Consider the following 15,059-nt stretch of genomic DNA (forward strand, 5'->3'; position numbering starts at 1 on the left):
TTGTGCAATATGAGGCATCTGTTACAATTTGAACAAAGATGAGCTAGATCAAAGCAATCAAAATGAGGTAGGCTACAGATATTTCGGTTCTTTCACCTTGTGATTGAAAGCCTTGAAGCGAGCTTGTTAAGAATCATCACCTTTGTGTATTTGGAGAAGCAAAGTATTGGAATAATTTAATTTTTTTTGGAGTGCATGAGGTTAATGTACAATGGCTTAATGTACTGGTTAAATTGGTTCAGCTAAGATCTTCAGTCTGAGTGTGGGAGCCAGTTAGTGCTGACAATGTTCAGAACAAATGGAGATTATCATTTGTACTGTTATAAAACATGTGGTTTTTAACCATTGTACTGTCTATGTTTTCCATGAAGTAAAGGTTTGGGGCTGGTAGTTCTTGTGATTTAATTTTTAGGATGTTATGCAGATAACCCTAGATATAATTCTCAGAAGGTGGAAATGTTACTTTAAGAAGAATGTGGTACTTGTATTCTGGTCCAATGTTATTGTGGTGTCGGCGGCAGTCTTGACTTTGGATGGCTCTTGCTGAAGATTGCAATTGTTTAGAATGCTTTCTGCATGGCATCTGAATTATATTTACAAAGCATTTCACGACCTCAGGATGTCCCAACAATCTTTACAATTAGTGAAGTACATTCACAATATGGTCGCTTCTGTAATGTGGAGTAACACAGCAGCTAATTTGCACACAGCAGGGTCCACCAAACTTTAGTGTGATGATTACCAAATAATCTGTAACATCAATACTGGTTGAGGGATAAATATTGACTTAGACTCTCTGCTGCTCTTGAAATTGTGAAATGACATCTTTAATGTCTGCATGAAAGGCAGTTGGACCCCCACTGTAACGTCACATCCAAAAAAGACATCTCTGATGGTGGAGCACTCCCTCAATTCTGCACTGAATTGTCAGCCTAGATTTTGGCCAAAGTCTTTTTGATGAAACTCGAACCTACAGCTTTCAGTATGTCTATAATTGTATGCAATATGGATCTTATGGATAAAAAATCCTTGGTCAAAGTAGAAAACAAGTTGAAAAGATAAAGCATTGTATAAGACCATAAGACATAGGAGCAGAATTAGGCCACTCGGCCAATCGAGTCTGCTCCGCCATTCAATCATGGCTCATCCCCATTCTCCTGCCTTCTCCCCATAACCCCTGATCCTACATGCATGTTATTAACACACACACTCTGTTCTGTGTGTTATTCTATATATATTTATTGTAAAAGTGTATGTCATTTGGCTAGAAGTTCAGGGTGAATGAATGGAATAGGATAGGTTGATTACTTTCATTGGTACTTTTCAAATTGAAAAATGAGAACCATGGCCCTATCCTTTTATCCTGTACAACTGAATTTGGATTTTGGGTTTGTCACTAACTTTCCTCTGTACTAAATTTCTTTTGTACATCTAGTACCTATTGATGTTGGAGGCTAGATTTTTAAAATGGGAATTCTTAACATGAAAGAGAGTTTTTCATTAACTCCAATTTCATGGCGGCATGTTGGTGCAGTGGTTAGCACTGCTGCCTCACAGCGCCGAGGACCCGGGTTCGATCCCGGCCCGGGTCACTGTCCGTGTGCAGTTTGCACATTCTACGTGGGTCTCAGCCCCACAACCCAAAGATGTGCAGAGTAGGTGGATTGACCATACTAAAATGCTCCTAAATAGAAAAAGAAAGAATTGGGCAACTTGAATTTTAAAAAAAACTCCTCTAATTTCATACTATTGTGCTTTTCTCTGCAGTTGAAATCATTTTCAGTCATTTTATCAGTAGGCTTTTTGCAAATGTATCAAACAATATGAGCCGTTTTGATACAAATATAGTCCCCTTCCTTGGTGTTTCATCCGCTAGTTGAGAAGTGGTAAAATTAGACTACTGGTGTGTGCTGTCCCGTGTGTGCAAAAGGGAAGTCTTAGAATAGAATCACTCGGTTAGCTGTCAAAGGAAATCTCACCGCTGAGATTTGTTGGACTTAGGAACATCTACAGCTATGTAGAAGAAAGGAAATCTATTTTTACATGTAATTCTACCTTTTAAAATACATAGGGGGTGATTCTCCGAGCCCCGCGCCGGGCCGGAGAATCGCCACAACTGCGCCCCGACGCCGGCGCGTGATTCTCCGAGGTGCGGAGAATCGGCGCCATTTGTAGCGGGGGGCCCGGATGGGCCAAGTGGCCGCGCAATTACGACTGAGTCCCGCCGGTGACGTTCACCCCTGGTCACTGCCAGCGGGAACTCTGCGCGAACAGTCGGGGGTGGCCCGTGGGGGTGTCTCCTTCACCTGGGGGGGAGCCTCCGATGGGGTCTGGCCCGCGACCGGGGCCCACCGATCGGCAGGCCGGCCTCTCTCCCACCGGGCCTACTTCCCTGCATGGCCGGCCCCTGCACACCGACATCATGTTGAGTCGGGGCCGGCGTGCTAAAGAAGTCCCCCTCGCATGCGCAGGTTGGCGCGGCCCAACTGCGCATGCGCTGGTTGGCGCGGCGCCCATTTGGCGTCGGGAAAGGAGGCCGGAGCGGCGTGAACCGCTCCAGCGCCGTGCTGGTCCCTGTGGGGTACAGAATAGGTCGTACCCGTGCCCAGTTCGCGCCATCGTGAAACGCGATGGCATTCACGACGGCCAAACATTTGTGCTCCATTTGGGAGAATCGCCCCCATATTCTAGTTCCATGTGGTGTTGATGCAGATGATAGTAGGTTATGTGCTTTCTGGTAGCTGCCAATGTTAATTTAAATTATGACACTTGTGCAAGGTCCAGCCCTTAGCTTTGCTCCTTCTTAAAAGCACTTGTCACTGAGATTGAAAACTCAGCAGGAGATTGTGGGTATATTATTCAAAATTCATTTTAAGATGTGTCTTAATTTGAAGGGAAATGAGAACTACCACAAATAATGAAAGTGATATGCCCTTTTTAAGGAATCAAGAGCAGGAAGTGGGTCTGTCTGCTTGCTGGTCTGTTTTCTGGCCCTTGTCCAAATTCTTGACAATGTTCACTAAACTGTGTGGTGTTGTATTTGTGTTCTTTTTCAAATGAAATCAAATCATGGAACAGCATAGGAGGAGATTTGTCCCACTGTGACTTCAATTTTGTCCCCGTTCCGCTATTGTTTCCTCATTGACCTGCAAAGTTTTCTTTTTTTTTGACGTTTCCTTTAAATATACAATTTCTTTTTGTAAGATTTTTAATTCTACTTCAGCTTTTCTCTGACAGTGCATTCCAGACCTGACATCTCATGCTAAAAAAGAAAATCTCCATCTCACCTCTGGTTCTCCGGCCTGTTACCATAAATCTGTCTTCTCTAATGACCGTACTTCATGCCACTAGGAACAGCTTCTCCATATCTGCTCTATTAAAATCTTTTAATGATTTTGAACAACTCATTTAAACCTTCCCCCTAACTTTCTCTGTTCTAAGGAGAACGATCCTAGTTTGCTAGTTCCTCCACCTAACTGAAGTTCCGCAACCACCTTATATATTGTGCACAGGATTTGGCATAATATTCCAGCTGGGACTAACCCAGTGATTAATAAAGGTTGAAGGTGATATTAGGGCAGGTGGTTTAAAACTTGATTAAGAGATAGATCTAAATGTGTGTCTTAAAGGGGAGAAGAGAAAAGAGAGGCAAAGCCTCTTGATGATATAGAGTCATACAGCACAGAAGAGGCCCTTCGGACCATCGGGTTGGCACCGGCAAATTACACTAAAGCTACACTAATCCCACTTTCCAGCACTTAGCCCATAGCCTTGAATGCTATAACATTTCAAGTGCTCATCCATGTACGTTTTAAAGGTTGTGGAGTTTTCTGCCTCTACTACCTACCCAGGCAGTACATTCCAGACTCTCACCACCATCTGGGTAAAACATTCTTTCGTCATCCCCTCTAAATCTCCTGTCCCTCACCTTAAAATTATGCCCCCTCGTTATTGACCCTTCAACTAAGGGGAACAGCTGTTTTCTATCCATCTTGCCCATACCCCTCATAATCTTATGCACTTCAATCATGTCTCCCCTCTTCCCTCACCTCAACATTCTCTGCTTTAAAGAAAACAACCTGAGTCTATCCAGCCACTCTTCAAAGCTCCTCTGCACCATCTCCAGTGCAATCACATCCTTTCTAAAGTGAGGCGACCAGAACTGCACACACTACTCCAGCTGTGGCCTAACCAAAGTATTATACTGCTCCAACATAACCTCCCTGCTCTCTATATGTCAGGACTGAAGGCAAATGACCGTTCATGTTTATTTATATGCATATAAATGTTAAGAAAAATCAATAGGTCTATGATAGCAAAGATCAAGAAATTTGTTGTAAGGGAGCTGCGACAAGTGGAACATGGCAGCGCTGAGCTTTACAAAATAACAAAGACACTTCTATTATTTTTTTAAAAAGGACGACATAGACAGTCTGAGCCCAGTTCTCAGGGACAACCCTCCGCTTCATGAAGAAGTGAAAGCTTGGGTTAAAGAACAAAAGGTTCAGGAGATTTTTATGCAAGGTATTATTTTGTGTTCTTCTTGTGCATTTGTGTTATTATGTGAAAAGTGAATAATAGTACCAATTTATTTTAAAATTCATTTCAATGCAAAACTATGGGCAACATATTTAGGACATAATTTATTTTGGGACCGGCTGTTCAGCCCTTGTAACAGCAGGAACTGATATGAAACATAATTTTCAATTTTATCTCTTATACCTTTGTAGTTACCAGTTGCTCCTTTGTTGCTCTTTACAGGTCCCTATTCATTGAACGGCTATAGAGTACGAGTATACAGGCAAGATTCTGCCACCCAGTGGTTCACTGGTATCATTACCTATCACGATCTTTTAAGCCGCACTATGATCGTGATGAATGACCAGGTAAACTGAATTTGAGAGATTTCTTATTACCGCAACATAAATCTACTTATTGATCTGGCCATGGTGAAATGTAGAAAAATTAAATGTGAACAATCTGCAAATTTTTGTTAAATTATCGCTACCTTAAGCTATGCAATTTTATTTTAGAAATGACTAATCCTGTTCCACCTTAAGGAAGGTGATGACCCATATGACTCATCAGTCTCACAGATGTTGGCAGTTGAATTACCTTACTGCAATGGTTCTTTTTCACATATGAACCTTGATAGTAAATGTCAAAAGGCTATTCATCATAGTGAAACACGTTACCCACACATGCACATTCTAGCATGGGTCACAGGATAGCAGTCAAGGGTGGGAAATTTATACATTACAAATTCTGAATAGCATTAATGCTCATTTCAGTGCAATATTTTAGATACAGTATTCTCACTTAAGTGCAGCAAGTAAACTTTTTGCTATATATTATAAATGCTGTCCTGTTTTTGTGATGAAACCAGGTGCTAGAACCGCAGAATGTTGACCCATCTATGGTACAAATGACTTTTTTGGATGATGTTGTTCATTCTCTGCTGAAAGGTGAAAACATAGGCATCACATCAAGACGAAGGTCTCGTTCCAATCAAAACAGTCCAGCAGTTCATGTGAGTATTTAAGACGATTGGAATTATATAATACGGGATGTGAAAGGCTCCTATAGTTCCAGTCTGCAAATTATATTTAACTGGTCACTGCATATTTCTACGTATGTTTAAATAAAGAATAATAGCTACATGTCTGGGAATAATAAAGTTGTAATCTGATTAATTAGCTCAAATGGTCTAAAATTGGAATGATGAATAACTCCTCTAAACTCCAATGTGCATATATGTATGTGGCTTTCTATGCAGATGATTTTTAGTTATATTTAATTCAATTATACTATTTTTTAGATGCCAATATACTGCATTGTGATAACCTTGTGATTTGTGTTCTTGCCTATTTGTGAAACATTGTTGTTTTTCAAAGAAAGGCAGTGGCGTAGTGGTATTGTCACTGGACTCGTAATCCAGAGACCCAGGGTATTGCTCTGGGGATCCAGGGTTCAAAACCCACCACAGCATATAGTGAAATTTGAATTCAACATAAATCTGGAATGAAAAGTCTAATGATGACCATGAAACCATTGTCGTAAAAACCCATCTGGTTCACTAATATCCTTTATGGAAAGAAATCTGCCGTCCTTACCTGGTTTGGCCTACATGTGACTACAGATCCATTCTTAAATGCCTTCAGGGATGGCAATAAATTCTGACCCAGCCCATATGCCATGAATTGATATTTTTTAAAAAAATCAAATATATGTCTTTTGATTTATTTCTAAATGCATCTTAAGTACAGCATGTCACCCTCTGTCACTTACCTCTCATCCATATACCCACTTGCCCTTTCACAGACTTTGGACATTAAAATTTACCATAGAGATCAGCTAATGCCGTAAAACAATAGGTTGTGTCATGTCATCCCCCAAATCTATTTTCTCAGATGGGCGCTGCACGTTTCTGTAGAAGCTGGGCTTGGAAGTTCCCATTAGAAATATGCAGCAGCATTGAATCAGGGGAAGTTTTGCACAGAGTGGCAATATGGAAATCACTCCTGTCGCTCATAAGGTCTGGGTCATAATGATCGGGAATTTCCTGAAATGATGTAACTGATGAGTTGTGCCAGAAATTACACAGATCTTGCACATTCTCCCCGTGTTTGCGTGGGTTTCGCCCCCACAACCCAAAGATATGCAGGCTAGGTGGATTGGCCATGCTAAAATTGCCCCTTAAATGGAAAAAATTAATTGGATATTCTAAATTTAAAAAAAAAAGAAATTACACAGATCATCACAATATTTCTACGAAGCTACTGCTCTGCTCAACCATACCATCTCCTCCACCTTTGATGCTCTAGAACTATTCTTTCTCACACTGGCTGTTCTGCCTTGGGTCCAAAGGATGCATTTGAAAGGTTATGACAGACAACTTTGACTGCTAAAACTGTTCAATAGTCCAGGATTATCCTGAAACGCAAAGATAACCCTTGGCTTCTTTTCTGTACTGTTAACCATTGTTTTAAACCCCTCTCCCCAATCTCCTATAACCTCACCTCCAACCAATAACATGAAAAGCTCGTGGATGACTTTGTCACTGGCATTGAAACATCTGCTCTGCTGTGTCCCTCCCTTCTACTGGCCCATCTGGCCAAACTTCTTTGAAAGTTCTCTGCGGCCCTAACCCTGAACTCCCTTTCTAGTTTCTCTCCTATTTTTCTCATGCACTTTTACCTTGTCAATGAGACCTTAACCCTATTGCCATCTAGCTGCTGATCACCTAACTTCCTCTCCTGGTCGCTGTTGTTAACTGATATTGTTAAGGTTCTTTCTCTTCTGCTGTGGTCCCTCTTTCCTTTAAATCTGCTGTCATCAACGCTCCCCAAAGTTGTAGAAGCAGAAGAAGGTCATTCAGCACATTGAATCTGCTTTGCCGTTCACTGACATCATGACTGATTGCCTCAAAAAAGCAACAACTCTTGACCCCACCATCCTTGCAAAACATTGCCCCATCTTCAACATCACTTTTCTTTTCGGGATGTGTTGATCCCCCAAATCCATGCTCACCTTTTCTTGAACTCCACATTTTAATCCCTTCAATGAGCTTTTCATCCCTGCCAGAGTACCAAAACAATCTAATAGGATGTTATTGGTGACTTTGATTTAGATTTATTGTCACGTGTACCGAGGTACAGTGAAACGTATTGTTCTGCATACAGTCCAGGCAGATCGTTCCATACATGAAAAAAACATAGGACATACGATAAATACACAATGTAAATACATAGTCATCGGGTGAAGCATACGGAGTATAGTGCTACAACAGTAGAAAAGATGCGTAGAGAGATCAGTTCAGTCAATAAGGGTCGTTCAGGAGTCTGGTAACAGCGGGGAAGAAGCTTGTTTTGAATATGTTAGTGCGGTTCTTAGACTTTTGTATCTTCCCGATGGAAGAGAGAATAACCCGGGTGGGAGAGATTTTTGCTCACATTGAGGGAGAAATTGTTGCAGTTGCATCATGTCACTAGTTTCTCTATCTCCCTCCTGAACTCTGACTCATCGTTGTTTGAGATCCGACCCACTATGGTCATGTCATCAGCAAACACGTGGATGGAGTTGGAGAAATTCTGCCACAATGATGTGTGTGTATAAGGAGTATAATAGAGGGGCTAAGTACGCAGCCTTGCATTGAGGACTATCGTGGAGGAGATAGCATTGTTTATCCTTACTGATTGTGGTCTATGGGTCAGGAAGCCGAGGATCCAGTTGCAGAGAGAGGAGCCAAGTCCTAGATTTTGGAGCTTTGTTATGAGTTTGGCTGGGAATTTGGTGTTGAAGGTGGAGCTGTAGTCAATGAATAGGAGTCTGATGTAGGAGTCCTCGTTATCGAGATGTGAGAAAGGTAAAGTGTTCCTTCTCATCCTTTTTGACCTCTGCAGTTTTTGATACAGTTGATCACACCATCCTCTTCCAAAGCCTCTCAACTGTTGTCCAGCTGGGTGGGATTTATCTCACCTAGTTCCATTTTAATCTACCTAATCACATTCAGAGAAACACTTGTAATAGTTTCTCTTCCGGTCCCACACTGCTACCTCCTGCGGGCCCTAGGATCTATCCTGGCCTCTTTCCCTCAAACACATGCTGCCCCTTGGTGACATCATCCAAAAGCACAGCATTAATTTTCACATGTATTCTGAAGTAGGCTTTACTTCATCACCACTGTTGTTAAATTATGAGACTGCTTATCCAACATCCACTACAGGATAAACAGCATTTTTCTCCAACTAAATATTGGGAAGAGCAAAACCATTGTTTTCGGTCTAAACTCCATTCCCGAGCTACTTCCATCTCTCTCCCAAGCAACTGCCGAGCATGCAAGCAGATTGTTCACAACATTGGTGTCATATTTGACCCCAAGGTGAGCTTCCAACCACATATTTGCAACATCATTAAGACCACCTACTTTCACCTCCGCAGCATAACCCAACTTTGCCCCTTTCTCAGTTTACACTGAAATTCTCATTCATGTTTTTGTTACATCTAGACCTGACCATTCCAAGTTCTCCTGGCTGGCCTCCCAGAAGCTATGTTTGTAAACTCAAAGTAATCTAAAACTTTGCTGCCTGTGGTTTAACTTCCACCAAGCCCTATTCACCCTCCCCTGTGGTCATTGACCTACATTGGCTCACTGTTAAGCAATGGCTTGGTTTTCAAATTCTCAACTTGATTTCAAATTCTTCCATTGCCCATACCCTGTACCCCACCTTTCTCTGTAATCTCCTCCAGCACTAAACCCTCCAACTTATCTGTGCTTCTCTAATTCGGGCCTATTGAGCATCACCGATTTTAATCGCTACACTAGTGGTGGCTGTCCCTTCAATTGTTAGCCCTGTCATCTGAAATTTCCTCCCTCTACCTCTCATTCCCTCTACCTCATTTTTCTCCTTTAAGGTACTCCTTAAGCCTACCCCTTTGATTGAACTTCTGGTCTCCTGACCTGATATCTCATTCAGTGGCTGGGTGTCTTTTTTTATAATGCTCCTGTGAGCACCTAGGGAAATTTTATTATGTTAAAGGCAGTATATAATTTATGATGATACTGTTTGTATTCTGTTCCTATTCCTAAGTTTTGGTTAGGTCTCCTTCCACACGAGGTAGGAGCAGAAGTAGGCTATTCGGCTCATTGAGTCCGCTCCGCCTTTCAATGAGATCATGACTGATCTGAAATGACAATCCTACCTTATCCCCATAATGCTTGATTCCTTTACTGATTAAAAATCTGCCTATCTCAGCCTTGAACATACAACCCAGCCAACCCAGCCTTCCACAACATTTTTATCATGTTTCAACCTACTGTTATTGTGTTTCTGTATTGCAGACTGGTTGCAAATTTCCAATCACTAATTGTCCCATGAAAATAATTCAGTTTCTGCCTTAAATTCTCACTGCTTTCAGTTTTGCATTCAGCCTTTTGAGAGGATTGTTGTTGAAGGCTTTTTGGAAGTGTAAATATTCAATGTCTACTTGGGACTACACTGCCTCAGAAGAAGTTGTGGAGTTTGGTCAGTCAGGGTCTTGCCCTTTTTAGATCATGCTGGATTTTATTTACTGTAACTATACTATCATTTTCAAGTTTAACCCTGATCAATTCCATTATTTTTTTCTCATAATTGATGGGACTCCAGTTGCATGAAATAGACTTGTACATTTTTTTTTGAACGTTGGTATTTGCTACCTTATTGCCAATCTAATACATAATACATAATATCTCACCTATTCCCAAGCACTTCCCAAATTTCACTCTTGCTATTCGGATTCTAGAATAAATTACCAAATTAATCTGAAAACTGGTAATCTGTAAACTGGCTCTTGCTATTTTCTTGATATATTGGTTATGAGCAGTAATACATGATATTGCAATACATTTTTTATTTTTGACTAAATCATTTTTGAATTAACAATTTATGGCCAAGTTGTTTGAAATCTCCGTTAATAAAACCTTCCTGTTTTCACATTAATTTTTCACAGAGCAACTTCTCTCCTTATTTTGACCTGATAATCTATCGTAAACCTCAATGAAATTTGAGATCTTTGTTTAAACAATCAATTATGTTAGTTACTATTCCCTTTTTTACTGAATCTACTTGCTTTACTGTTTCCTCACTGCCCTACATCCCCACAGTATTTCTTATATATAGAACTTACACTATTTTGGTATCAACTTTAGCTCAGTGGTAAGTACTCTTTGCCTTTGAGATGGAAGGTCATGATTCGAGTCCCACTCCAGAGACATGAGGCAGTGTGGTCCCAAGTAGACATGATTTAGATTGATATTTTGGTGCAGTGCTGATGGAGTGCTATGTTGTCAGAGGTACCATGTTTCAGATGAAACAGAGACTCTTCCATCATCTCAGCTGGGTGTAACAATTACTATACCACTATTCAGGAAACAACAGGGGAACTCCTTGATTGCATTTATCCCTCACCAAGCTTCATTAAAATAATTATATGTTCATTTAGGTCTTTGTTATTGGTGGGGCACTGCTATGTACAGATTAGTTGTTGTGTTTTCATATAATGCAACAGTTTAGAAAGTAATTCATTGGCTGTGAAGCTATTTGGAATGTCATATAGTCATGAAGGTGCTGTTTAAGTGCAAGTTCCCGCTTTCTTGTTTCTTCCCCTGTCTATATTTCATTATTGCACAACTTATAATATTTGTTGTTTGTCTTCACCTATTCAATTATGTTTCTATTATCCCTATTATGTTCTAGTTTCCTTTAAGTGCAATAGAACTAGTTAGGTGGGTTACTGGGTTATGGGGATAGGGTGGAGGTGTGGGCTTGGGTAAGGTGCTCTTTCCAAGGGCCGGTGCAGACTTGATGGGCCGAATGGCCTCTTTCTGCACTGTAAATTCTATGATTTTATGAATAGCTTAGGAGTTCAGACATTTTGTTGTATATGCTTCTTGGATACGCAAACCTGCAGCTTAATGAAGACTTGCTGCTTCTGATCTAGGATGCATATTGCTGAAAACTGAGTTGAGTATTTCACTTGGTTATTAACCTCCAGTTTATCCAACAGCATCTCTTTTTTCAGCCCTCTGTGAGATCTAGTTGCTTTCCTGCTTTCAGAAATCCCCCTCAATCGAGTTTGTGGTTTCCAATGATCTGAGTTTCTTGCTGTTCTTGTCATTCTCATTCTAAAAAAGTTCAACCTCTATTTCCTAAACCAATCGTTTTTACCATGAAATAAGCCATCCCAATTACTAATGAAAATGGTATCATGATTATTGTTAAACGGTTTGTGAGCCATTTGCTTACATCACCTAAGTTCCTTAATTAGCTTCTCATTATGGAACGCTGAAGGTATGCCCAAGTACATTACTTCATGACTCCCAGTTTTGTGAGGGCCACGAAGAATCCAGCACGAGTTTTAAGGATACAAAGTAATAACATTTATTTACAATAACATATATATATAACAGCAGCAGCAACTTCCCTTGCTGCACACTCCTTCCTCTGGTTCCTAAACTGGCCAGCTTTATTTATACTAGGAGTTTACTAATGGTTTCTCCGCCCCCCTCATTGGGGAAGCTCATACTCCCACAGGATTGTGGGATTGTCATTAGTCCCCACCCAACATTAAATTTTGAGGTGATTTTGCACATTCACGTTCTGAGTCCCACTGTATGATTATCCTTGTTGTGCTAAATCCTATTTAGATTATTACCACTGGCTGTCTGCTTTTTCTCAAGACACCCATCTAACGTTTTCTTTCACTACACATTCTAGCTCCAGTTAAGTGACTCAGAATCCTGAGAATTTTGTCTTTGGACATTTCCTAGCAACAAACCAAAATGTCACCTCCCAAAGTCTCTGTCTGTGTCCTTTGCTCGCTTCTTTCCTTTGGCTCATTGCCAACCCTTTTCTCTGCACTGTCTGAAATTTCAGTTGGCCAGAGCATGATATCTTTTTGTTACAGATACCTCCTGAACAATCTTTCTGACCTTCTTTCCGTTCTTGAATTCAGTTTCCCTATTCATATAATTTGAAATATTGGATATCTATGGCATCACACCTATAAATTGTTCTCTGTATTTGGCTGGGAGACAAAAAAGTAAAATGTGCAAAAAGAAAATCATTCTGCTGGCTTCCACAAAAATATTGAGCATATTCTGATTTTAGATGTAATGAAGCTTATTGAAACCTTTTTTAAAAAATGTGCTACAATTTGTTATTTGACCGCATCCAGGGTCATTATACACGTGCACAAGCCAATAGTCCACGACCAATGATGAATTCCCAGATTACATCAGGAAAGCAGAATCAACAGCAGCAAAGGATCAATCGTTCAAACAAAAGGAAAGAATCAGATAGCAGTATACCAGAGGAAGATAAGATAAAAGAGGACAAATGTGAGAATCCTGTAAAAGAAGGTAAAAATGGCAAAGTATTTTATTTTAATTGTTTCTTTTCACAGTGAGTATTTGTGAAATATTGCAGCTGGGAATAATGTAATTTATATTTTTCATACAGAATCTTCAAAGAACAAAACAAAGCAGTCTGTTAATAAAAGGAGAAAGCAAGAAGAAGGTGAAAAGCAAGCGACTTTAGAAAGACTGAAAGACGATAATATCTCAGATACTGAGAGCAGCGAGTCTGAAAATTCTATTCATAAAGTCATCTTGGATTCATCCTTTGAGCAAAGTTCAGAAATGGAACTGAAAACCAAAATCACATCAGATGACACTAAAGATGAAGGAGAATCCCAATTCCACACAGGAACAGGGGAACAAATGGTACTTGGTAATTCAACTCCCTGTGATGAAACGCAGGAGGTTAAGAAGCACAGTGAAATGCAGGAGCTTGAACCAGCTGACAAGAAAATTGACCTCCAAAGGACAGAGTTTGGTCATCAGCAGAGTATAAAATCACATGAAATTACTCGAGGGTGCATTATAGAATTGAAAACCACAAGTGAATCTGTGTGCTTAGAACACTCACCAGATGCAATGAAAAACGCAACTGTGCAGAAATCTATATCTGATATCAGTAATGGAACTTTATCTGACAATTTGCATCATAGAATTGCCAACATCCATTCTCACAGTCTTGCATCTCAGAACCTAGAAATTAACTTAATCAGTCCAGTACATTTGAATATAAACAAGCATACTTCAGCTATTCAGAAATCCAAAGCAGATCTGCATCTGAACAACAAAATTACCTGTGAAGTCAGATCTCAAATTAATACATTCTCAACTGTTAGTGAAACTAACAATAGACCAGAAAAAGAAAAAACAGCTGATGCCTCAGGACTGCAGCCCAATGCTTGTAACCATGCTGCCAACAAAACCAATAAACTAAGCAAAACAAACACTTCACTTGATACGTTAAAGCCTAAAATCTCTTATCCGTGCAGCCCAACTGCTTCTGTCACCAAGGCAACTTCAAGATGTAAAAATGAATCATCAAGATCCATCTTTCAACATGTGGTTACAAGGACAGTTGTGGAAACTACAAAAAGTCCTTTAATTGTTGATAGGAATGAGCGTTTTACAGTTTACAGGGATCCAGCCTTAGTTGGACTAGACACAGGGACTAAACCTTTGTCTCCATATTTCCACCCGCATCTTCATCCCCTACATACCTCATCGCATTCATCTTGTTTAACCACAAATAGTTCTCATCCAGTTCTAAGAACAGCATCGCATCATCTTTCTGGTTCACCACGGCCCTCTGCCACAAATAATGCCCATGTTCTCAGCAGTGCCCTGCCTCATTCGGTTCACTCTTCCCATCACCTTCCTGCAGTCTTACCTGGGGTTCCATCAGCATCTTTGGTGTGTGGACATTTAGATTCTGTGCATGTAAGAAATTTAAACCCCTTAACACTGGCACACCATCAGCAACAGTTTTTACAGCAACATTCACCTCAGCTCCTCAGCCAGGCCCATCCATCTGCTTATAGCCAGCTTGGACTGTATCCTATAATCTGGCAGTATCCAAATGGCACTCATCTGTCTCCAGGTCTGAGTATGACCTCATCTAAGTGGGTCCATCCTGAAAACCCTCTGAGTACTGAAGCTTCTTTGAGGAGGGTATGTTCCTTTATGTTTTGTATCGTAAATATGTGAGGATTTGTGAGTTTGTAATCTTATTTAATTTTAAAGAACAATAGATATTAGCTTAAATTGCTCAAATAACGTTTTTTCTAATGATCTGTTATTGAGATGAATAGTAACCAATGGAGAGAAGTAGGCCAAGAAAAACATTCTCAATTTTAATAATTTCTGATCTGTGAAGTATTTAAATAAAGGTTGCCAAATTTTAAAATTATTAACTTTTCAGTTTGTATCACAAAATCCGATTTTTTTTCTCTCGCATTGCTGTTCATTTTAAACTGCATTAAAAATAAAGTGAAGTGAGGCCTACTTGGGGGACAGATTAGTGGACTAGTTGATACATTCTTTGCCCTTTTTTATGTTCGTATGAGTTCATGAAGACCATAAGTGAATTTGCTTTTTCTTTGCTAATTAAATGACTCACTTTGGCAGAGATTAGAGTTGTCTAACAGATTCCGCAAATCATTGT

At 40.1% G+C, this 15,059-nt stretch overlaps 1 protein-coding gene across 6 annotated transcripts in view; it reads left to right on the top strand.

Annotated features, from left to right (window-relative positions):
• The window catches only part of jmjd1cb (jumonji domain containing 1Cb), a 592,917-nt gene that overhangs the window by 480,256 nt on the left and 97,602 nt on the right, over nucleotides 1–15,059 (top strand). For all 6 annotated transcript variants that reach the window (XM_072478811.1, XM_072478812.1, XM_072478817.1 and 3 more), the window contains 5 exons: nucleotides 4,419–4,524; nucleotides 4,762–4,886; nucleotides 5,387–5,530; nucleotides 12,718–12,901; nucleotides 13,002–14,566. In XM_072478811.1, coding sequence (XP_072334912.1) covers nucleotides 4,419–4,524; nucleotides 4,762–4,886; nucleotides 5,387–5,530; nucleotides 12,718–12,901; nucleotides 13,002–14,566 — 2,124 coding nt within the window. The remainder of the gene's footprint in view (nucleotides 1–4,418; nucleotides 4,525–4,761; nucleotides 4,887–5,386; nucleotides 5,531–12,717; nucleotides 12,902–13,001; nucleotides 14,567–15,059) is intronic.

This window comes from Scyliorhinus torazame, chromosome 16 (assembly GCF_047496885.1).
Source record: "Scyliorhinus torazame isolate Kashiwa2021f chromosome 16, sScyTor2.1, whole genome shotgun sequence".
Taxonomy (NCBI): domain Eukaryota; kingdom Metazoa; phylum Chordata; class Chondrichthyes; order Carcharhiniformes; family Scyliorhinidae; genus Scyliorhinus; species Scyliorhinus torazame.